General features: G+C 35.3%; 1 protein-coding gene across 6 annotated transcripts in view; it reads right to left on the bottom strand.

Annotated features, from left to right (window-relative positions):
• ZNF236 (zinc finger protein 236) overlaps positions 1 to 26,570 on the bottom strand; it is a 73,471-nt gene that overhangs the window by 42,813 nt on the left and 4,088 nt on the right. For 5 of the 6 annotated variants that reach the window (XM_083824836.1, XM_083824838.1, XM_083824837.1 and 2 more), the window contains exons 2-8: positions 20,075 to 20,217; positions 18,616 to 18,780; positions 14,192 to 14,370; positions 10,831 to 10,955; positions 7,360 to 7,532; positions 4,890 to 5,036; positions 2,896 to 2,967 (exon numbers count right to left, since the gene is read on the bottom strand). In XM_083824836.1, coding sequence (XP_083680962.1) covers positions 2,896 to 2,967; positions 4,890 to 5,036; positions 7,360 to 7,532; positions 10,831 to 10,955; positions 14,192 to 14,370; positions 18,616 to 18,780; positions 20,075 to 20,217 — 1,004 coding nt within the window. Of the gene's footprint in view, positions 1 to 2,895; positions 2,968 to 4,889; positions 5,037 to 7,359; positions 7,533 to 10,830; positions 10,956 to 14,191; positions 14,371 to 18,615; positions 18,781 to 20,074; positions 20,218 to 24,794; positions 25,073 to 26,570 lie in introns of all 6 variants that reach the window. The other variant, XM_083824840.1, reaches the window with a different exon arrangement.

Below are 26,570 nucleotides of genomic sequence, written 5' to 3'. Positions count from 1 at the left end.
TTTCAATCTTCTAAATCTGAGCTTTAAACGAAACTGTTTATACTCTGAAAGTTTAAATATACATGGAGCTGTGTTCAAATACTCAAAAAAAATCTTAGTCTAAAAATCAATTTTTTTCCGTTCTGATTTGATAATTGCATCCTTAAGCTAACTTAGTAACAAATGAAGAAAAAAGATTTAAAAACTTGGTGTTTCTTTTTAGAATCACAAAGGTATTCAGTTCTCTTTCATTTATGAACTTCTCTTTCTTGAAACACACTGCACAAGTATACCATTATTGAAACAAACGCTTTTAATCATTTTACTGCAAAAAATAAACGTATTCATATAGTGGCTGGCCCTGTAATTCTGTTTCTTGGAGCACACTGGATATTTGTTTTTAATATTTCCCTTCCCCAAAAGTAATCACTTCCAGGCACAAACGCATATACAAAACACTATATCCTTTAGATCATTTTTGACAAAGAACAATCTCAGGCTTCACACATGTAATATTTCTTTCAATCTGAAAACTCCCCAAGATTTTCTTTATATTGACACATTACACAAGACAGTTAAAATGGCATTGTCACCACATTTGAGAATGGTTCCAAAGACACGTATAAAGAAAAATCAGCTTGATTCCAACTTCCAATTGAGTTCTGAGAATTTAATGAATTTCACGTCTTTGCATGAGACAATATAAAACAAACCCTTCTCTCATTTTTCTTGCATGCAAGCAACAGAGTAACACTTGCTATTTTGTTGCTATTATAATTAGTTCATCTTTTTTCACCTCACCAGTGGGACAGATGGAAAAACTTTTCAGATTCCAATTTAACAAAAAAAAAATATAAGCATTTCAGTAAGTATTTTACAAAAATATGACATGTTATAAGACATTTTCACAGTAACAAACAGGAACTGAAGCAAAGCATGTTGTTAAGGACTGAAACAGCTCTTTGAAAAGACTGCCCTTTTTCATGAAACAGAATGCAGGGAAGCCTAGACCAAAATAAAATTCTCCCAGGTTTTAACACAAGAAAAAAAATTGCTAATGAAGGAATTAGCTCAACATCATCTTCAAAATTACATGTATTTAGACAGCGTGTTCACGTATTAAACAGCAGTATATATATAGTCTCACTGAGGTTATCTTTTTTGAAAAATACATGTATGCATATGAAGTTTGTTACCATTAAGCTGGCCTGTTAATTATGAAAAGCTTCAGAGATCTCTTTCTAGGTTTCCCTTAGAATACTTAAATATCTAATTTTAAAAATAGCATAGAAAATGAAGTATTATATCATTACTTTGTAATTCCACATTTGTTCAATTAGAATAGTGAACCTTGTGATCACAGGCTTTCTGATCTGGCTGTGTAACTAACACAGACTGCACTGCTGAGTCGATTACTCCCTCAAGTGAAATAACTGTCCAGAAATTAGTCTTTTTTTAATTAAGCAATTTATTATGGTAACTTTCTATTGCTAACAAACTTCAATGAGTTGCTCCAACAGTAAATTATCCACACTAAAATTCCCTACGTCATTTCAAAGTGTGAATTTATCTAGTTTCAACCCTCAAGTCTCTTTTCCCTCTCTTTTTAATAAAAAAATTATAGATTTTTCCCTTTTCTGCAAAGCAGAAGATCAAGTCATCATTAAATATTTTATCTGATGGGCAAAATAGATACAGCTCCTTGAAACTCTTTGGTAACAAAACACATCATATAGTTCAAGAATTTTGATGGGTGATTCCTCTTGTATCTTTCAATACAGATCATGAATAGTGGACATAATAAACAGACAAATGATAAAAGCAAAAATTGCCAGAATGAAATACAAAGTGCATATATAGCTTTTCACTTTCATGCAAACATTCTTCTCAAAATAAAAAGACCAAACGGATCTTTGGAGGCAAGAAAAATTTTGCTTTTTGCTGATGTATCAATTAAAACCGTTTTAATCCCTATTATTATGAATAAAATGTCTGTCCTTTGAATTTGGCTCATTTTTCTGGGCCAAACTTCCCAGATGTGCCCAGGCTGCACATCTGATGGCATGGGAACAAGCACGTCTTACAATAAAGAATGAGACTTCGAAAGCATGTAAGAAAATTGCTGCTGATTCATCTTTGTACTGAAGGTGGTGCCATATGCTCCTTTTCCTCAAAATTCCCATACATGTTACAACATATAGTTGCTAGTTTAAAAATAGAAGGTACCCTAGCAAGGGGAAAGAATTCAAGTTTATTCTCTGCTAGACTACAAAGTCAGACTTCCCTTTGCTTGACTTCCTAGATTCCCCACATATAAGGTGAAGCTGATTTTGCAAAGTTGCACACAAACTGCCTGGGCACCCAGCAGCTACTAAGGTATTCTCTTGAGAAGACGCTAGTTTGAAGAACCTGAGACTAAGGATGGAATTGGAGACAGTTCTCTCACTTGCTAGGGAAGACTATCAGACACTTCTCTGAAGAAGGTGGGAATGGGGACCCATTGCTCCCAGCTGGCACCTACCACCAGGGAGGAACCAGCACTCTGCATCAAGTAGAGGGAACCACACAACAGGACACGATGACACAGAAGCCTAATTTCAACGTTCAGATTCAATAAAAAAATAGGCAGAACTACCCACTTGACTCAAAATTTGACAAGAAGGTCATCAGCTCCTCTTTGGAGCTTGCTTTGTTGGAAAGCTTTTGAAAATAATGCAGCCTACACGAAGTCTTTTCTCTCCACAATACCTATGTGCAATCACCAGTAAGTCTGCCTTCATATATCAGCAGGTGAACTTATCACAGAGGACAACTGTGTATCTTTTTTCCACCAGGAAGTTTACCAAATTCTGTAAAGTTCCTCCCCTTTCTATTCTTGACAAAACAAACAAACAAACAAAAAAACTCTATACTTACATTCTTCCATTTATTGTCAACAGGTTGCAAAAGATTAGCAGGAGATGTTGTTAAAGGCTGGGTGACAGAGTCCTACAAAGAAATAAAAAGCAGTATTTTAAGCTTTTGTACAAAAAAAATTAAAATAAAATAAAAAACCAAACAGTGTAAGTACCACAGTTCACTTTCCTAGAGCATTGAGACTAGAGAGAGGAAAAAAGGAGACTACAGGAAAGATACGAATGCACATAGAATCACCAGTGTTGCTCCATAGTTTATATATATTAAACACAAATTTTAGAAAGCAACATACCTGAGCTATAAAGCACTGATGCTGCAAATACAAGTAACAGCCCTGGAGTAAGCAAGTTTACAAGATGCACCTATGTATCAGAAAAGAATGCATTCTTTGGTAGTGCAGCAATACAGGTGACATCAACTTTTGGAATGAATGTATTTAAGACAATCATTGCTCATCCCCACATCCATAGCAAGGGATGACAAAGAAAAATCACAAACTTTAGAACAGGAAAAGTATTATACAGGAAACCAGTTGTTAAAGAAGATCCGCAAGTTGCGATCAGAATAAGGAAGTCAGTTCTAATGTAAGAATGCTAGTGCTAATCTAAGAATCTTTCTACAGCAATAAATAAATCAACCATTACATATCTGCAATTTCAGAGGAAAAGTTAAATATGGAAGTGATAATGCTCCTAATACACAATTAAGATGTCAGTCATCTTTGTTCTTCCTTATTAAACTTTTTGGCATCTGTTTTTAAAATGAATTATTTTTCTTCTGTTTTGCTTATACCATTGTGCAGAGATATTATTTTTCATTGCCTTCATGCAAGCAGAGATAGATGCATGAAACAAAGGTAATGACAACACACTTCTGGAATATCAATATGCAATTCAAATGCAAAATACTCAATCAAGCCAAACAAAGCAAAAAAACACAGCTGGCCAGGGAAATCAAACATTAGGTAGGTATGAAGGAATCTTTCTCCATTCTGCTTTTAAGATAAAACTTGTGAATGTGAAGATCTACAAAAAGATGTGTAGATTATATGTACTTTCAAGTAAATAGGACACATTAGTTCTCCCTCCCCCCGAATTAACCTGGAGACAAATAGCATCTGCAATATAGAAGCGCAGCTTTATGGAATCTAAAGAAAAATGGTTCTCCACACAATACTACTAGACACTTGTGTCAACAAGATACAGCTGCATAACAAAGCTCGAACTTGAAATTTTATCCGCCCCCCCTTCAAAGTCTGATATTACTTGTCATACATTGAACTTCAGAGCATTGAAGTTGGAAACGGTAAGAAATAGCAGAAGAAAGGCAGAAAAGGTAGAAGCTTTCTTCAAAGAAGAAAATATATTATGATGTAGTAAATATGCACAGGCTTAAAAAAATAGTCAAATGAAAGCAGAAGCATTTTTTGAATCTTAGCATTTTCTTTTATTTCGGTAATGAAAGAAAACACATTCAGTATTGCTAATAAAGCTAAGATTTTTCCTTTACGATCTTGCCAAATAAGAAGCTAACATTGAAAACAAGTTATAAGAAACACAAAAAAGAAGAATCTCCTCCGTACAGATTAGAATTATACCAACAATTAATTTATGAAAATGAGTTAACGCTATTAGGTACTTGGAATAATCTAGGTTTCATTGTTCCAATAAAACTTCCAAATTAGTTTCATTAAATACAAAGAAAACCTTTCCTTCCCACGCAATCTGTAACTACAAGAGTTATGTTTTAATTAGTTGTAGAATAAAATCATTATATTTCCATCTAAACCCTCAAACTGTAAATCCTTTTTTGCATTTACTTGGCCGATCTACGTTGTGCCAATATGCAAATCAATTCCAAAAAGACAAATCTAAAAAAAGACAAAAGACCTACAACAGGTCAGAACTAAAGTTACATGAATAATTACTGGAATTAAAATATAGACCCGATTAAACTCTTATGGGAATTTTCATAATATACCGAGTGAAGCTTACCGCTGTAACATGAGATACATCTGTTGAAGAGCTCGCAGAATTCTGTTGACCACCCATGTGCATCTTGCTGATATGCGTATTCAAACTACCCAAGCTTTTGAAGACACAGCTACATTCTGTACAGTTGTACGTAGGGCCATTCTTGACCTTCAGGAAAACAAAAGTGTTTAGTACTCATTTTCCCTAAACCTACCTAGTTATCTTTTACATTATTTATTTGCATAACAAATGTACCATGGGATTATGAGAGTTAAAACGGTCTATTTCTCCAAGTTACTGATATCTTGTTATGGAATCAGTCTGGTATCAAGTCAACTGTAATCTATGTGCATGACTCATCTTCACTTCTCAACACTGGAAAGCACAGAGAGCGAGACAAACGTCATCTGGCTAATCAGGCTTCAGACTTCTCTTTCCTTACAATTTCCTACCATTACACACAAAAAAAAAACCAAAATGCAACTTTATCAAATAAGATGTGCCTGCAAAAGTAACAACATACTGAATACACACTGAAGTTGGGAAAAAATGAAGGGAAAGAATGCAGATAGTTTATTTTCAGATTTTGGTTCTCTTTTGTTTACTTTTGCAAAAGCGTCTTTGATAAATTTCCAAGAACAAATAAAATCCATTTTTCAGGTCTGAGTAAAACAAAGAGATGTGGCCAAAGGCTATTAAGGACCGCACGAAAAAATAATGGTGAAGGACAGGGAAGCTTAATGTACTAAGAAAGTGATCAGCAACAACTTGTTTGAGACCTCCAGGGCAAGGGGTTGAGGGGACATGAGGTAGTTAAGGCAAATAAATGTGCAGTTTCTAACCATGCTCACATCTCACCTCCCCCTCCTCAGTTTGTCAGATAGCAGTAAGATCCAGTATACTACTTTCAGATATGCAGGGGACAATGAAGTCTTCAAACAAAAATACGCTCTTCTGCTTGCAATGTAATATGGAATTCTATTTTCTGATATTAAGCTCTACCTCTTTCTGAAATGTCTTGTTACCAGTTATCAACTAATAAAATACAGATAAGATTAAATGGTGATAAATCAAGTGGGAATCATCCTGTTTTATCACCACCTGTAACAATTTTTATTGTGACTGTTTCAGAATTAGAGTTCTGCATACAATCTTGAAGGAAATACAGTGACAACAAGAAAAAAAAAACAAAAGATCCAAAGCCGTAACTAAAATGTATGCTCAGGATCATGCAACACTGCATGAGATGTGACCAAGAGGTAGCATTTATGACAAAACAGTCAAAAAAGTGAAAAATATACTTGGCTTGATACCCCAAAACTTTAATATTAAAGAAATCCATGCAAATTATGAAATTAATGCTGATGCAGGTTTTTTATATAGCAATAGCTATCGTGTATAGGAAGTTGTGAATAAGGAAAACGAGTCATACGAACCCGTATGAAGTGTAAACATGATTTAATATAACTACAAGTAATATAAAATATTCTGTTAAGGACTGTATCCTAAAAATAACAAACTATCATACTAGAAGGTTCCATAGTAAAAAAATAAAAATAAAAAAAAATCAGATAAATCTACCATTGTAATACAATAATCGAAAATTAGAATGTAACTCTTTCTTCTAACTCTGACGGAGCAGAGAAAGCATCCTGCATGCAGCAAAAAGAAAAAAAAAGCTGCCTGTACCACTTTATACCTCCAAAATCAAAACTAGGTCTCTTTCTGTAGGTATTTCAAACCACAAATCACTGAAGTTAGTGCAGTAATTACTGAACAAAGTTGCATAGCCAGTGCTGCTCAGAAGACTATACTGTATCAGTACCTTAGGCATATTAAAAATTGTCTGTCACAAAGAAAAAAAATATCAGCATTAAAAAATATATCATAAAGAGGTCCAAGTTTTGTGGGTTTTTTTTTGTGTTTGTTTTTTTTCTTTTAAGTCTTATTTCATGATTTTTTTCTGGCTGTAACTGCAAAGCTTCTGAGAGAGGCTGCAAGATGCATTCTTCAAAGACAATTATCAACTGTGCTTTATATATATAGATAGTATATCTATACTTTATGAATATATAGATAGTAAGTTGCTGTTTGGGCTTGAAATTTCTCCTTTTCTACTTCGCAGTTTTTGGCTTATTTTCACCTGATTCCAGACCTCATTCTCTCAATACTGAGGTAAGTAGCATTTTTAGCTATTAAAGGAAACAACGTTTTAATCTTTCAATGTACCGAAAAGACAATGGTAAATGAAGGCCTTGCTAATTATCCTAAGCATCCATTTATTCAGATGAAGCTATTTTAAGCAAGCTAAATTTGCTGGTAAAAGCCAACAAACTGGAATCTATACTACAACAGAAAATCTATATTGGCTGAAGAAAGCACCAGTGCGCACAGAAATAGCAAACAGTACATTTTAAATACTGAAAATGAAAGGTTAAACACCAATATGCAGTATATTAGCACCAACCACTTTATGAATAATTGCATTTACCTCTGAATGAACTCTCTGTATGTGTGACTGAAGATTGCCTTTCTGAGAAAAGGCAGCAGGACAAAAGGCACAAGCATGGGGTTTTTCACCAGTGTGCTTGATCATATGGGTCTGCAATGCCCCCTTCTGGTTAAAGGCTTTTCCACATTCACTACATTTAAAAGGTCTTTCACCTAAAGCGGGGGGGAAAAGAGGCAGCTGTGGGGTAAGAGGCTTTAAATAAATGTTAGCAGTTTCCCATATCTGAAAGGAAAATTCTGTCACTAAAACAAATTATTGCATGTAGATAGATGTACGCACATGGATGAGAACAGAAACACAAATTATTAGATGTTTTGACAGTGACTGTTTACTTCAAACACTAATCCTAGCATCTAGACAAAGATTTGAAACTTTTTCACAAAGCTATGACCTAGGTGATCATTACAGTGTGTAAATTAAATGAAACCTGTACAAAAAATATTTAGAACAGCTTCACTCAACCTGCGGATCTAAAAAGTTACTATGCAAAAGCACCAGAGGAGGAAAACAAAGAGGTGAAAAGGAGAGAAAAAGGGCAAAAAAAATCATTGGCTATTCCTTTACACCAAATCCTTTTAAACATATACACCTGCATGGACACAAACAAGCAGGAGGATTAAGGAGGGCACATAAAGTAATAAATAAATAATGCTCAAAAATCTAACCTCTTATTTAGCTTAAAATCAAAGTCGTGCAGCAACACTGCAAAAGATTCCTGCCCTACAATGAGTATTAACAACCCCCTATCCAAAAAGGTGCAATAAAATAATATTCTTACTATTTGGAATACTGTACAGCCCCACTCAACAACTAAAACTTTGAATGTTCTTTTTCAAGAACATCATATTATTATTGAACATTAAAGAAAATCCCGGGCAATACTGTTTCAAGAATCTGTCACTATTCTCTGATTTTAGTGTTTTCAATATTGTACATAGCTACAGTTATTTGCACATTGATTAACCCTCCTCCCCCCCAAAAAAAAACCCACAGAAATGTTAAGTGATGAAAAGTAACAGAACTACATTAACACATTACAAAGCTGCATGTATTAAACAGACATCAAGCACAAAATTCAGTTTTTTATAACTTTGTGTCTCAACTGACTACTGGAAATCTCCACTGTGAATTGAGTATTAATATATACATATATATATATTTTTTAAATGAAACAGTTTTGCTGTTAACTCCAGGACCCTGAGAAAATGTAATACTTTGCTTTTGCACATTTCTATATCAAAGCCACTACAGGTATGCTGTGCATCTGCTACAGGAATAAGCAACAGTATTTGCTAAATATTATTCACAATAAAGCAATTTCAATCAGTGTTTTTGTATTACTTCTGATTATATTAATAACTGTAGTTTACAACTAGTTTAATGAGATTAATTCTTAATTCGTTCTCAATTATTTCTTAATTAAGCTCACATTGTTTGCAGTGAAGGCAGGCGTTTTCAGAAACAGGTTACAAGATTTGATGCTATGATATTCTTAAGGAACTGTTCTGCTGCATTTGGGTTTTGAAGATGTTTTAAGGTCTGCGGGTTTCATTATGCATTTTTTAATACAGATTAAATTCAGGAACACATTCAGAGCTTCTCAAAACACAGTGACAAAATTCATATTGGGATTTCCTAAGTAAAATATTTAGTTACCACTACTAAGTGCTAGTGGACACAGAAGAATTGCTTCTATTTAAGTTCTATTTAAGTAACTTTCATTACACAAACTAAATCTTAATTCTAGCGCGGAAGTGTGCAATACATGTAGCTCTCACGCATAACAGTAAAATACCAATTGGTGTGTGCGTGGTGGGAGGGCATTACTCTGATTTTAATAAGGAAATTTCAAAATTCGAGACTTTACCCCACCACCAGCCTGCAGGGTGAAAGTGCTTTAATAGCTATCAACAAAAAAGTAATGCAATCATGATGGTAGCGTAGTACTGTACATGCACCACAGACATACTCTTTCCAAAATTAAAGATGTACATATTCTAAATTCTCCCATATACTACAGAGTGCCTCAAGCAATTGGATGCCAGACAGATTGGCTGTGGATTTAAAGTAATAACGTAATTCGTATCTTAAATTAATATTTCCTAGCTACTTGAATCTTGAAATGACATACTGTCATGTGTAGATAGGGACTGTTTTTTTTGTCTCTGGTTTCCCCAATAGACAAATGTCTTTTTATTCTTCAAGAGAACTGCGGATGTTCTTGAACTTATTAAAGCTTCACAAATGTGTCCTCAACCAACTATAATTTTGCTTAATTCTGATCCAAATAGCTAAAATAACATATCAAAGAGACTAGACTCTAAAATGAGAAAACTACTTTTCAATGACTTTTTTGGGTATTATTTTGAGGCAACTTTTAAGGCAGGTACAAGGGTGACCTCTTGTGTCACTGCATCATAACTAAAATCTGTAAAACTCTAATGTTCCTATGAAAAGGTCACACAATGAAATTAAGGGAATTTTTATTTCTTTTCGTAAACTGTCATTCCTACACATGACGACTCATGATATCACTGTCTGAGCATAATGCTAATAGATAGAATATTGGGCAATTAAATCATTTACTACTTTAATTAGCTAAAAACTAAACAAGCAGCAATTTATTCATAGGATGGAAAATACATATAAATTGCACATCACTGCAGCACCTTCAATGTTTTACTTAAATCCAATCTCATCCTATATTATGTATGGCTGGTTAAAACTTAACTATTCTTACAGTTCTCTGTACACTTCCTCCTAAACTTTTGTATTAATTTCATACACCACTTTTTTCAGTTATTTCTATTGTTTAAGGATTAAACAAATACACATTCTTTTTAAACAAATTTAGCCCAAACCACCTGCTATTCATTCTGCAAAATTGATTAGTCTCCCACTCTTCTTTAAATATCAAAATTAGTCTTATCACCTCCTAAATTCACTTTGGACATCCTGAATGTGGCAGTTACAGTAAGTCAGGAAAAAAATACAGGTTTAACTTTAAATAAATTGATATAAAAACAAAAGCAATGCCACTAATTTACTATTTATTCTCATGTATTTCCACTGGTTTTGAGATTTAACATCTTAGAATCTGTTCTACAGAATATGCAAGATCTTACTTAGATATGCAAGATCTTACTTAGAGTAACATGCAAGCCCTGATCCAGTGAGTCAAATTTTACAGCCCTCTGAAACTGTAAGAACTAAGTGGCATTCTGTAACAAACGAGGCCTACGAAGTACTTAAGGTTTCCAGATGTATATCATTAGAAACAGTTTTTAAAAAGTCTTAAACATATAAATTTTCCTCATCAAAGGAATTACATAAAAGGGTTTTTAAATCAACAGATATCATAATAATGTTTCACATCCCAACAGGGAGAAAAGTATTTAACATTTCAAGGGGTAATAGAATTTTGTAAAATAGTTGCTTTCACAGTCTTACCTGTGTGTATTCTAACATGTCGAGTTAACTGACTTGGTTTTTGGAAGGTCTTTCCACAGTGAGGACAGGAATAGGTAAATCCACTTCTGTCAATGTTTCTGTTATAAGATCTGGTATTTGATACCCTGTCATTTTAAAAAAAAAATCTTTTTAATCCTAATATTAAGCATTATTTTGAGGGAATTTATTTTACTGCATCTTTTTTTTAACATACACCTTTAATTTCATGAACATACATACCATCAGCTGTATTAGTTTAAAAAAGTTCTTTAAAAGTGAAAGAACAATGGAAACAGTTGGAGACCTTTAGGTCTACCTACACAACACCACCAAGAATTTTATAGTTATTTCTGTAATAACATTGATACATCTTGTAGGTTCTCCAGAGAACCTACAATTTCATTGTAAATTCTGCTAGAAGTACAGAGAGACTTCAAAAGTACTGTTTTGGTGGTAACTTTCAACACTGCAAATTCATCTGTTCCCTGAACACAGCAAAATCTTTGTTCTCAACTATGTATGAGTATCTCATAAGCATAGACAAACACAGTTTCTTATGTCTAACAAGAACAGGTTAAGAATTTAATATCCCAAATACGTATCACAATCTCCACAGAGCCACAATAACATATGAGACAAAGTTCCGTAATTGATTTCTCTACAAATCAAGCTAACTAGTTTAAATGACTGCTGAAAACCAACAGCATAAATGTGGAAAAACAACTAATTTTATCCAGGAAAAAGAAAGAAAAAACTAAAATCTGGGATACCTTACAGACCATTACAACAACTCAGTTAAAGAAACTGAAAACAGAAGGTAGCAGGCAAACCACTTATATCCAGACCACTTCGCATTTTCATTAATGCCTCACTATTTATGCCTATACAGTAATTCCGCTTGCCAGTACTGCTCAAGGCAAGCAGAAATTACAGATTTCAATACTTACTGTTTTTCTAAAGAAAATAAGGTAGCTAACATGGATCAGATGCGCAAAATATGCCTTGAAGCATAAACTGGTAGCAACAACAAGAAAAATAGCAGGGAAGTAATAGTCTGTGCGGAGGAAGAAATCTTTAAACTTCTACTCAAATGCTGCATCTTTCTACTCCAAAACAGAGTCTAAATACATTGTCTATTTAAAGGACAGAACATTTCCTCTTCCAGCTACTTGAAGCAAATTTTATGTGTGTTTTTAAACTTTTTATACTCTTCCAAAGAAAGCAGAGTTTGTGTGATACTGTTACTAATACACATCAATTATATCTGCTAAAGTTTACTGAATTATCCAGAGTAAAATCTGCTGAAGACTGAAAAGCAGCACAGATAGTAGGACAGATTTTTAGAGTCTCCTCTTTCTTCCATCTCAGGTTAGATGTGCACCAGCCTGACTGTTCCAATATGCTCTCTGATGAGTAATGACATCTGCACAGTATGGCTGTGACATTTTAATAAAGAAAAAACTAATTTGGAAACAACTGCAGGGTCAGTCCTTCAAGACCAGGTCATCTTCTGAAATATTTCAGCATTTACAGTTACATTGACCATTTTCTTTTTAGCGGAAGATTAAAATTATAACTTATAATAGTTTCTATTCAAATGTTTCAGATATAGAACAGATACCTTTTGGGAAGGGCAGCCAATTTCTGAAAAAAAAGTTTTGTTTCCTTAGGTCCTAAAAATTTCAAGCTTATTTTATAATTAAAAGCAGGAATCAAACAATAAGACTTTTAACTACCTTTGAACTTCGAATACTATACTGTATACTGTCAAGTTAGATGAAACACTAACTTTTCATAATTCATCTGAACAGTGTGACAGAACTGTGTCATATCAAAATTCAGAACCTCCATGCTTTTCACTTCAAAATCATTTCTACTGAAACAGAGAAGGTCTGAGCTGCATTAGCTTTGTGATGAAATAGCTCTCATGCAATTCATTAACCTGGCTCACATACACGGGTTGCATTGGAAGAGCAGGTAAAAAGACAGTAAGTAACTGTTATAAACAACAGTTTATTGGATATAAATGTAACACATCACTACGCCGAAATTGATAAATAAGGTGAATTTCATATAAGGAAGCTCTGATTCCAAAAGTAATCTTTATTTTCCTAAACATGAATTTACAAATGATCACAGAGCTCTCCTTTCCTGCAAAATGAGAGACGTTACTCGTAAAAGAAACAATCTGTGAATGAAATACCACAAATAATTGTTTCTCCTGTTTTGTCACTAACCTCCCTGCCAAGATTAATGTCATATCAATTTTGTCCTCCTTGAAAAAAAAACTTCTGATCTTCAACATTTTTAACAAACAAATTAAAACTATATTTATATCTCATTTACATCAAAACGTAACATGCTTAACACTCAAAAATCACAGCTGTCATATTATATTCACTCATCTAATCTTTATTTATTCATCCTAACTTACACAGTAGACATCCACAATGAGAGTTCACCTTTTCACTAGTATTACATGCTTATCTACTAACCCAATACAAACATAGCAACTTCATGCTCCAAACAGTCAATTTTCAGTTTGCAAGTGGAAACTACAATCCATTTTTAAACCTTCTGGAACACAAATGGTAAGACTGCTTGACCTAAGACAGATGCTACTAAAAGCCATTGGAAATACCTGATATTTCTCATTTTTAAAAAAGTATTTTTTGCTGTCTGTTAAGTTTACTGTCAAAACCTTAGGCTTTGTTAACGTATAAACTAAACCAATGGGAAGTGTTGCTTTCTTCTAATATAGTTATCTTCACCTTCCTAAAAGTTAAGTTAAAATAGAGACCTGAAAGAAATTACAGAACAAATATTGACCAAAATTAAGAACGGCATTTATTAGGCCTCTTTCTTCCCCTCATTTTGTGCTTTTTCAGATTTATATCTCATGGCAGGTTGTGATGGGGGCTAGCAAAATATAATTAAACTGCAAGGAAAAAATCTTTCTTCTTTGCAAAAGAGAAGCATTAGCAGTTACTGTAATTGCAAAAATCCTATGTAAAATTAACATACATTTGCTTCAATGTATTGCTATTAGGCTTTAAAAATCATACAAATGCACTTCAAAAAGCACTGTCAGAAAAAAATTAACCTGTGTTTACAAGTAGCTGACAGATGAAACTGTGCCTAGTATGGGTTCCTAAATACAAAAATGGCAAAAAAATGGCCTCAAAAAGGAACCACCTAGTTTAGCAAGGATTTAAAAACAAGTGCCATTTCAGAAGAGCATACCAAAGAAAGGAAGCGACCCTCCACACATCATGGTACTTCAATGACTAGAAACACTATTCCTGCCTTCCCCAGATAAAAGTAACATCTGCCCATTTTGTTACAAACCCACGATTGTCACCTTATTTTATAGTGAGTTTTCATATGTTCCTTTAGCTGTGAGGAAGTTTCAAATTCCTTTTTGCAAGATTTGCAGCTGTGGATCCTAGTGCCTGCCAATTCTTGACGATGTTCTTCCATGTGTATGGACAGCTGACTCTGTAAAGTAAATTCATCTCCACACTCTGAACAGATAAGATTCTGAAAGAGATAATAGAGACTGATTTTTAAAAAGATTCACAAACAGCTGTACGCATACACAAGCTTTGCTCAAGTAGATGCATGTATACTTCTGAGGACATTGGCAGCTGGAAGCAAGCAGCAATAAAAGTATACAAGCAAAAAAAGTTTAAGCCTCACAATATAAATCATGAGCACTAATTGTTGCATACTTATGGTAATATTTATCTTTTAAGAAACTTCACAAACTAAATTCTGAAATAGTTCATAAGACAGCAGCAACAAGCAGTTCAGTGTGGTCATCTCCACTGCCTATTTCCTTGGTTGGCTATTTGAAGATACACACAAAATACATTTATGCTCTATATAAACATTTGTTAAAAAAAAAAAATACCACTTCCTAACCAAAAATACCTTAACTGCAGATTCAGGTTTTTTACACCCTCACTAGTTAAAATGATACAGAGTACCACTTAACAGTAACAGTAAACCCACCACACTCGATACTAACTTACCTCAAGCTATCTACACAGATAAGACAACAGAAATAAGTAGGCACACAATCTTTTTGACAGGTATCACTTCAATCCATTAATTTTAAATATGTCACTTTCTAGTTAGTCATTTAGAGTGGAAATTATACTTGCAACATTTAATGCAGTTTCTCTAAAATTTGGAGGAAGATTCACAGTCAATTATTGTTGTAATGCAAACTAGAAGAGTAACAAGGACATGCAGTGCTATTTTAAATTGCTCTGACAACAAAATTGTTCCCCAAGTCCACAAAAAATTGAAAAAATCTGTAATATTGCCAATGTTTAATTGCCAGACAAAGATAAGTCCTTTAATGAAATTAAATACTACTTTAAAAATGACTTGTTTAATTTAACCTAGAGATCATGATTACTGGAATGAAGTTACAGTGTGGTCCAATAAATATTACTTTATTTTCCAGGACCTACTTTCAAGTCTGAATAAAAATACTCTTCAAAAGAAAGTTTATATAACAAAATTCATTTCATGATGATCCTTTGGTACAAGTGGTAAAAAATTACCCAAAGAGAAGCTTATAAAGCATACTATACCAAGCTCATGGCCCCCCAAACAGTTTGTCAATCATTTCTCAGCATTTTTCAGACACATGCATCTATGTTATTAAGTTGCACATATCTTATTAAGCAATTTGCGCAAACAAAAGAATAATCTAAGAAAAGGTATTTGATACAAAAAGTCTATGTATTTTTGTTCAGTACAGTAAAGTTTGCAAGGACAAATAGGCAGAAGTAGTAAAGCAATAGTAAAGCAAGAACAACGTAAGGCAGAAGAAACAAAACTCAGCAATGCCTCAAATCAAACAGTCTCTCCCTGGAATACATAGTACAAAATTTATTTTTTTGCCCCTCAAGCAAACAAAAAAACACCACCACACACAGAACAAGTAATTGTGCAATGTTAACCTCACTGTGGTTAAACCCACCTTCTGGCACTCGAAGAAAAAAGGCAATTCATACATTGCTAGATAAGACTTAACATTCCAAAATTCAAAAACAATTTTATCAAACTTTATTCATCTAATTCTGCCTATATTAACTATCTTTATCTTATCACATCCAACAACATACATTTTTACCGAATGTTTCAGCTTTCTCAATACATTGTTTTCCTAGAGACCTTGTGTCCCAAAGACAACATATTTGCAGTTTTAAAGTAATAAATTAACGTTTTAAGTTTCAATTAAGATTTTGTCTCACCAGATCAAAAAATAACACTAGGTGCCACTGTCATTTAGAAGAAATAGACAATGCAAGAATACTCTACAAGGCTGGGCATATTTACACAAGGCATTTTCTTTATGACTTAGAAGAAGAAAGCTACCTGGATATGAAGAATTTCAAACATAGAGGGTTTTTGGTGTGTATGTGTTTTTGTTTTGCTTCCTGTTACACCAGTTTATCACAAAAGAATCCATAAATCACCAAAGAATAGGATAAAAGCTAGTCTTTTGCAAGATAGATTTCAATAGCCCAGAGAACTTCTTGAAGTCATTGTCGTTCAATGTCTCACAGGAGCAATCAATCATGAAATTCTGCTTTTCAACACAGATATGCTTTCCCAAACCTAATTTGACAGTTTAAGAAGCTAATCACACCAATTTCTTCTTTCTTCTGCACTCACTTGTAGATAAAGCTGGCTGATGGAGCACAAAACAAGACTAAAGTTACCCAAACCTCAGCTTTGTACAGTAGCCTCCTCCACTGCTATGTATGTTTCCCTAAGTGAGTACATACCTGCTCTGTTTTCAGACTTCCAACCTGTTTAACAGCAAGGGCAAGAAAGTGACAGCAAACAAGAGGTAGGAATGTACTCCACTGCTAATTTAACCTCTTACACTGCACATCTTGAAGAACTCCTGAATGACAGCCAGTACTGTGCTCAATAGCCTATGGTTCAAGTTCAAATTCCAGCTCTTCAATGATGAGGCCCTGAACATTATCACTGGGAAAGTCATTCCTGCAATTCTCTGAATTAATTGCTATGGTCATCTGTTTTATCACAGAATCATACTGAATTACAAGAGTATATTAATTCACAATTGAAAGCAACTGATATTTTTCCAAGTTTAATTTTTAAGTTGCCGTTTATTTTTTTTAATTGCGAGGCATCACACAACCTACTCCCCTAACATCTGCGCCAAGTATCAAGATCAGAGTAGCTGAAGCATAGAAATTAATACTAAAAATCACTTAGGCATCTTCCTTGATGCTCAATTTCCTTATTCTAATGCTTTTAGCAATCCAAAAATTTTCTTCAATAAACTCCTATTAAACTGTTTAGTACTACAGACAGATTAACACCCAACAAAATTGTACTGAAGTCTTCTAACTCTGTTGTGTACATGACAAAATGGGAACTGATAACAAGATTGAAGAGGAACCATGCCCTATAGATAGTAATAGCATAAAGAAACAGCTTCATGATGCAAAAAATAGATTGTGAAAGAGTCTCAGCAGTAATTAAAATATACTAACACTAGCTCAACAAGGCTAAGTGCTGCGTCCTGCACTTGCGGAGCAACAACCTTGTGCAGTGCTACGGGCTGGGAGAAGAGTGGCTGGAAAGCTGCCCGGCAGAAAGGGACCTGGGAATATTGGTGAATAGCCAGCTGAATATGAGCCAGCAGTGTGCTCAGATGGTCAAGAAGGCCAACAGCATCCTGGCTTGTATCAGAAATAGCATGGCCAGCAGCACAAGGGAAGATTTTGTCCCTCTGTACTCGGCTCTGGTGAGGCTGCACCTCAAATACTGTTTTTGGTTTTGGGCCCCTCACTACAAGAAGGACATCGAGGTGCTGAAGCATGTCCAGAGAAGGGCAACGAAGCTGGTGAAAGGTCTAGAGAACACATCTTTTATGAAGAGCAGCTGAGATTGTTTAGCCTGGAAAAAAGGAGGCTCAGGGGAAACCTTATCACACACTACAGTTACCTTAAAATGAGGCTATAGCAAGGTGGGAATTGGTCTCTTCTCCCAAGCACCAAGTGATAAAACAAGAAGAAATGGCCTCAAGTTATGCCAGGGGAGGTTTAGGTTGGCTATTAGGAAAAATTCCTTCACTGAAAGGTTGTGAAGTATTGGAAAAGGCTGCCCAGGGAAGTAGTTGAGTCACCATACCAGAAGGTCCTCCAAAAACACGTAGATGTAGAGCTTAAGGACATGGTTTAAGTGTGGACTAAGCAGTGCTAGGTTAAAGGTGGGACTAGATGATCTTAAAGGTCTTTTCCAACCGGAATGGTTCTATGATACACACAGAAGTACAGTAAGAGCAGGAATTATCTGAAATTACATCAGCCATCGAAAAATTATCACACAGACTATTACATATGGGCTTATCACTGTACATAAAATCACAGCAGTTGCTTCAAAGTAAAAGTATTTGTAAATAACCAAGAGAGAATTTTTAGGTGGGAGTAGTTTTACTAATAGCGCATTCATCAGCTAATAATCATTGACTGGGTATGACAATTATAAGAACACACACACAGATTCTCTCTGTTAAAAGAGGACAGGATTGGAACACAAGTTTATATCCAATATATTAATTTCTGCTACTATTTTTAAAATACTTTCCACAATAGAAATTTTGTGCTTCTTCTAAATGAGACCATTTTTTCAATCTTCCAATCTAAAACATATCGCTGAGGGATTAAGTAAAACCAACATAACACATTCATCTTTTTCAAGCTTAAATTATGAGGTTTAATGAATTACCTCTTCTTTCTCATGCAGCATTATATGAGCTTTCAGACTTGCTACTCTGGAGAATTTCTTGTTGCACACAGGACACGTAGGATCTTCACCATTGTGAGTACATTTATGAAGTGTCAAGTTGAATTCAACATTAAATGACATCGGACACTGGTCACATCGGTGAGGCTGTTTGTTTAAACCATACAAATAAAGACAAAATGCAAATCTTCCCAAAATTTTATATATACAATATAGATGTCGTGTAACTATACAAATAAAAATTTAAAAAAATTAATTCAAGTCCCCACAAATAATAATGATTCCTAATAACACCCATCTTAAATATTTTCTCCAGCTCTCCTTACTGGAAATGCTACTATTATATTTAAAGAGCATTTAGGGAAAGAAAGCAGGGGAACTAAAAGCAGGGAGTCAAAATACAGGCTCTCTGAAAAGAGTGAAGTTAGCAGGAAAAAGAATAAGCAAGAGACAAGTTTCCCTGCTTTAACTGAGATACTGAATTCTCCGTAAGCTCAATTAATTATTCAACCAGGAAAGAGCTTAGTTTATGCTAGGTTTGACTGCTCTTCAGTTGCTATCTGCACAACTACTTGTCATTTTTAAAGAATATCTTTGCTTTTAGATACAAAACCTCTTATACAAGCATGGAATAAAATAGTTTTAACAACATTAACTTCCATTTTTTATGTATCAACTTCAAAACATTGAAATTTGTGTAAATAGCTCTTTGGACACATGAATTAACATATGAAAGTTAAACATTTCTTAAACATTATCCATTCCATCTACAACTACAATTAGCTCAGTACTAGAACTTTTCAAATCACATGAAATAGTTATAGCTTTGTGAAACAAAGCGAGGAACAGAAATTAAATAAAATGCTTCAAATTACATATGAAACCTGGGGCAAAAGGTTCTTTCAAAAAGTCAACAGTCTTAAACATATCTGCATTTTTCTCATTCTTTCCCAGATTTGATTTGTAAGCAGCTGAAGTGATGAAATTAATCTATGGACTAGTAGTTTACAAGCATACTAAACTAGGTAGCTTGACTTTATTCAAGACAGCTACTCAAGACTAGCTGGGCCTAGGTAATCAGTATAATAATCATTTTCTTTTTATTGCTAATGTGTAGAAACAGTTCCGAAATTCAATTAAGAGGATACCATATCTTTTCACATTGGAGTATTTTATAAATCAAATGAAACAGCTAAAAATAAAAATTATTGAACTTCAAACAATAAGCTAACTAAATGGTATTAAAGTAAGGTCTTGGCTCAAAGGAAAGGTGAGGAAATGTCTAAGAAAAACTTCATAAAACTCCAAGGTTCCCAAGTAGTAATTACGAGGGATGTAACTAAAAACAAATGTTCTTTTTTGTATTAGCTTTACTTGTCAGTATATGAAAGTATTAATATACATCGGTGTTTTCTAAATTTAAATCTACTAAAACTCGTACCTTGTCATTTTGCTCATGATCCCTCATATGGCGCTGGAACTGGGTCTCTTTTGGAAAAGACAGCAAACAGATCTCACACTTATGGAAGTTGGGTACTTGGTAGGGAAAATTACTGTTCTCTATTGTTGGGGTCAGCACACCATCTACAAAACAAGCATCAAGACATTTTGTATGACATTCTGTACTTCATTCACTTATAATTTATTGTAAAAACAAGAGTTCTTTGAAGCAGAAACTACTCTAATTCCTGTAAGTTTTTGACCCATATAATATTCTAACTGCGCTGGATCTTGAAGATTACAAATTATTTCTTTCCATGCTTCATAAAGACCCTTTGATTTTGCAACAACATGAAATGCTGCCAAAGACAACAAGGTATACATAAGATACCGACCAAGGTTACTTTTAATAATATTACCTGTACTTAATACAACATAGTCAGCACCTCTAACTACTCAAGATTTCTTTCCTTTAACACAGATTTAGGAATCTTTTATTTCTTCTACTTGTGGCAATGTAAAACCTTTATTAGTTATCTTTACAGTTGTAAAACCAACACCAATGTTTCAAATAGCTGAGAGAGATGCAATAAACTGCAAGTCAAACTGTGTACACATGCATTCAATGGAGAAAATGATTTTTTATAGACTCAGTCTAACCCTATATAGGTTTCTTGTTCTGAATGCCCACAGTCATATAACTTTTGATATACACGTTGAAAGCTTCAATATTCTCTCAGATTGCTGAAGTCAGTCTTGTTACTATTTTCCCTTTATCTTAAATATTTAATAGAAAGGGGAAATTCAAAAATCACAGGTTCCAAGACAAACAGATTTTACACTTGAGACCATACTGTATGACTAAGAAATTATTTAAGGAAAACTTTAATGAAAGAAACTTGCAGGAGGGGTTAAAACATGTAAGAGCCTTCAAAGCTGTATTAATAAAACAAAAAAGGTCTGTTGACTCATGCTGCAGAGTAAGGACACTAAAGAGAAAAAAAACAGAATTCTACTTCAAACAGTGCCACAGCTCCAAGTGCATCAACAACAGAACGCAACAGGATGCAAAAAAAAAAAAGTTGATTTTATTATCTAGATATCCAATAAATTATGTTGCCCTTTACGAACGTCAGCACTTCCCTCCGTGTTTGTAAGAATTAGCCAAAGAAAGCAGAAACAAAACTAGGAGTTTACAGTATCCTGTTTACATTTCCTCTGAAGAAATTAAAGATTCAGCAACATAGAGTATATCTCCTCAGTACTATACCTACTTCAACGTCCTCTATCATGCAATACATCACTTATAAGAAAAAAAAAAAGGGATACCTTATGCCCTGACCACCTTTTCTTCCTACTATAATTCCCATACGCAACCTTAAAAAGTTTGTAGTTAAGGAAGCTCTGGAAAATGTTTTAGGACAAGATAGCATGAGTGAGAAATGGCAACTGAAAACAGTATCCTGGAACATCACGCTTCCCATTCCTGGGCCATCTGAGTCACGCCATTAACTTTTGATCTGCAAAGTTTAGTTATGCATCATTCTGTTACAGACACAATTTCAGTATCATAAATGTTAAACATGTGTAAGTTTAAACCTACTGCATCTTTTAAAGAACTCTGCAGTAAATTCACAGCATATTTAGACACTATTAATAACAGGTATCCTTTCCACCCCTGAAATGGCCACGGCATTTCAAAAGCTGATAGGCACAGCATTAGTTACAAGACACTGTCACTTAAGCGTTTTTGTGATAAATATGCTCAAGTAGAACAAAGGGCACAAAATGAGTTTCTGTAAATACTGGCATGACTAAAAAAAAAAGAGAAGAGAAGAGAAAAATCTACTCCAATACTTAAACCACACAAACTTAACGCAAGGAGCTTTCCTCTTCCCTGGAAAAAGGAGTGATTGTTCAACCCCATGAAGGCTTGACCTCTCACTTTAAATTGACAACTGAAAAATGATCTAATCCATGACTCTTAAAAGGCTTTAAACTTTCTCCAAGAACCGAAGAGATTATTATCTTTAAACATCCACTCTTGAGATCAAAGAGACCAGACAACATACAAAAACAATGCTTAAGCAACTGAGCTAACACTAAAATAATCAAAGGTGCTAACTTGCCTACAATTTGAAATACAGAGAAGCAACGTGCTCACTACTGTCTGAATTACCAGTTAGTTATTTTTCACATCAGTAACATTTATTAAATGTTGCTCCACTTTTATTAAAACATGTATCATATCTGCAAAAGCACAACACTGATTAAACTACAGGCTATGAATTTTCTTCTGGAATTCAAAAAGGACTTCAGTGGAAATATATGTTAATGAAAAATTAGTATCTTGCAACAGAATTTGAGTGGTAACTAAGTGTACAAAGTCATTCCATCTGATGCACTGATACATGGGAAGAAAGTGTTCCAGCTTTTGTTTAAAAAGAAACTATCACCACAGAAAAGAGTAACAAACACATAATCTTAAAATATTTCATAGCACAGAACAGGCAAAGAGCCTAAACTGTAGCAGTTCACCAACTGAGCACATCATACACCATATCAAAATGTCAGAAGTTTCTCAAGACCTGCTCATGCTGGTCAAGCCTGAACTGCCTGAAAGCTTTTCTGCCCTCCTAAAGGTCCTCAGGCTCCACGAAGAGGAAGAGGGCACACATTTCACATTTACAAAATGCACTGCTTATGTCTGTAAGGTCTTAAGCATTTCTCTTTCAAAGCAAACCTCTGTAACACCTTGCAAAGCCAAATTTCACATTCTTTTGATCACATCTTTCTTAGTTGGTGTCCAAAGAGCGAAAGAAAGAAGGCTGGGGAGTCAGGACTGGACTCTGGACTGCCTGGTCCGGCCTGAAGAAGGCTGCTTGGCAGATGACTCTTACCGCAGAAATGCATCTGAAAGCCTCAAGGAAAAGGCACAGCAAATCAATTTAGGTTAGATCCAGAAATCTTCAAAGGCTCAACTACTGAAGATCAGCTGAAAAGTGCTTTAAGTAGTTATGAATAGAAAAACCGTCCAATTAAAAGACTCAAAAGAACTTTGAAAGTTCAACTGTTTCACTTTTACTCAAAGGGCAGGATTGAGATTTAATGCCGATTAAAATTAAAACAAATTCAATTCTTCATTATCACTACGTCTGAACCAGCTTAAGGAAGACAAAATTATGATAATCTTTTTTCACTTATATTCTCGCTAAAGTACAGTCTAGTCTCTATTGCCAGCCAAACCTGGGGTATTGCTGAGAGCTGCACAGCTCCTTTTTATTAAAGATGCAGGAAGGGATTTTTTATTTCATTCTTCTAGTAATAAGGGAAGTATTCAAAATAATATCCCTAGAGAAATCAACGAACTAGATAACAGCAAGGACAAAACTGTCACGTGTTTAGAACGGGGAAGACAGAAGAACAGAAAAGACATTGTCAATAAAAAAAGCAACAAGTGAGATATATTGTAACTTTTCAGGCAGGCATCACAGACAAAGTATAGGGTAGGCCTGTCTTCATTTAGATATAAAAACGAAGTAACAGCTTGACAGAACTTTTTGTTGAAATAATTAATAAGGAGATGAAGACACTATTTACACTGATACCTCATTCACATAGCAAGCCAAAGTAATAACCTACATTACCATATTTCAGGGAAATCAGCACTAAAACCCTGTTGTGTTATCACCATTCCTTATTTTAGAGGAGCAATGCTTTTAAATGTATCGGCTTGGGCCATGAAACAGGCCAAAGACTGAAAAATACTGAACCTATCTTAAAGGCCAATGTTTTGAAGACCCAAAAGTACAGAGATGAGGCTAACTAAAGAAGTCAGCAACAGGATATGCTTCCTATCCTTTCAAATGCACTGATCAATTTGCTCATTTAAAAACTCTCGGGGCATTCCCTGCTTACCAAAGAGAATACAAATACTGACACACGTGATAAAGTTTTTGATGGTCACAATTAACAACTCTATCATTAATACCCAATGTGGCGCCTAAGCTCTGTAAAGAGATAAACTAAGAAAAATGTAAATATTGGGTACACAGATTAAGCAATCTGTCTGTTCTTAAATATACTCAGTCCAGACGGAAACACAAGTCCACTGCCTGTTAACAAGGATAACAGAATGCTACTCAAGTCAACAACAGAAATAAAAGTTTGAGGTTTTATTTAGATTAGAAATCAACTTATTAACCATATGCCCCCAACAAAATCACACGAAAATATGCACTCAAGAGAGAAGCTGTTTATTGACATAAACAAAAAGTGAATGTCAGTCCAACCAGTGCCCTGTAAGACAAGTGATTCTTCCATGTCTGCACGCTACAACAAATGATAATCCTTACTGAGCAGCTGCAAAGTTAAAATCACTGCCATTTATTCATATTAACTGCATGGAAACAGAGCAAAAGGTACTGGTTTTATTTTGTTCTGTTGCAATTTGAATGTTTGTCCAGTTGCAACCTAAATCAACCCCATTACATCACAGCTTGAGTGACAGTCATATTATCGATACAATTAAACTAAAAAAGCAGAGGGCAGTTCCTTATGCTCTATCAAAGATCTTGTCTGTATTCTTGCAGTTTGTTTGTAGTGCTAAAGTTGAAAAGTATCAAAGATAACAACATTTTAGTTTAAAGATGGACTACTCAAACACTCTTAATTTGACAGCCTTCAAGTTTGTTTGCAGTGTCCCGTCCCTCGCAGCGTACCAGCCATCAAGGTTTGGGTCAACTCCACTGGATTTCTGCGCTGCTGCCTTCTGAAAAATCCACCTCGGGGGCTGAGTCAGCAAGCAGGTGCTCTCTGCTCCAAGGCCTGGTAACATCTCAGCGTGGAAGGGGGAAGACAGAACGAGAGTACTCCCAGACATTTCTTCCTTACGTAAGCAGCCCCGTGCCCCGTGGCAGTCAGCAATTCTCCGTGCAAGGCGCAGATGGGCGCACTCAGCTGCAAGCACGGCACAGTCTCGTAGATCTCATGCAGCCTGCTGGCATCAGACCGAGAGGACAATCCAACACGACTCATGCTCACTGAATTCACCTACAAAAACCTGCCACTGAATCTACACGGCAGCTGACAAGCCTAGGGACGCAAGGACCCAAGCCTATCGAAATCTATACACTATTTTTGAGTATTAAAAAGCGGTAGAACGAGAGAAAAAAACGGGGATGGCAAAATTGTCTCCTCACACTATGCTAAAAGTCATGATGATGAATAGCAATGTATGAATCATTAAACACTTAGTTCTGTAACCACAACAGAATCAGATTTCTTTAAACCTAACTCAGCACTTTTTTAAAACAAAAAACAGTACACTCACTCCTCGTAACTTCTGACGGGAGGAGCAAGGGGGAAGACTCAACTCCCAGTCCATGCGTCAGACCAAAACACAGAGATGAATTAAGATTTGCTAATATTAAAAAAAGTAGTTTTTGCTATTTTTTGGTCAATTCTCAATCTCAAATTTCAAGTAGCACCAGTAAAGACACCGAGCTTCCAGAAGCACACTGGGAGATGGATGTCCAGACACCAAGCGGCAGCATTTGCCAACACACAAGCAGCTGTGCTCCTTTCTGGACCACAGGTGAATCCTGCAGTTGCACGGCCACACTGACGCCCAGCGGGCAGCAGAGAAGCCTGACGGGATCCATCCTCTTTGGTTAGAAGCAGAGTAGATTGGACTGGGTCTGGCTGGGCTGGAGTTAATTTTCTTCATAGCAGCTTGTACAGTGCCGGGTTTTATTTTAGACTGGTGACAAACCAGTGCTGATAACACGTCAGTGCTTCCATCAGTGCTGGCCGCTGCTTCTACAGCATGAGGGCCGCTCGCTTCTCACCCTGCCCCAACAGTGAGCAGGCTGGGGTGGGCAAGAGGAGAGGGGACAGCTGCTGGGAATTAACCAAAGGGATGCTCCCTGCCATCCGACATCACGCCCAGCAACAGACGCGCAGGGCAGTCCCTCCAAGGGAGCTGAGCATCAGTCTGCTCGTGGGGTGCAATGAATGATTGCCTTTGCACAGCCTTTTTTTTCCCTCCTAAATTTTTCCTTGATTTATTGAGCTATCTTTATCTCAAGCCACAAGTTTTTCTCACTTTTGTTCTTCCAATTCTATTCCGCAGTGAAGTGAGGGAAATGAGTGAGTTTTGGGTGGCTAGGATGAACTCACAATGTAACCCACCCCCTACATCACCCTAATCTACAGATAATTGAAAATTGGCATTTCCTTAACCAAATCTAATAGCTGCATGAGACATTCAGGTAAAATATTGCTACATTTATTGCTTAATATTCTAAAACAGGAATTACACTTTTTGACAGCTGCACATTTAACACCAAGCTACCGCTTTTCAGATGTTTGCTTTTGCATTATTTGGACCTTGACCCTCACCAACGTCTAGGTACTATATCGCTCATAAAAATTTAAGAATGAACTAAAAAATTTGCTAGATGATCTTCCCTATCTCTGACGGGGAACACTGCCCA

Source organism: Anser anser (assembly GCF_964211835.1).
Source record: "Anser anser genome assembly, chromosome: 2".
NCBI lineage: Eukaryota > Metazoa > Chordata > Aves > Anseriformes > Anatidae > Anser > Anser anser.
The sequence above is the reverse complement of the archived record's forward strand: the minus strand, read 5'-3'. Positions and strand labels throughout refer to the sequence as shown.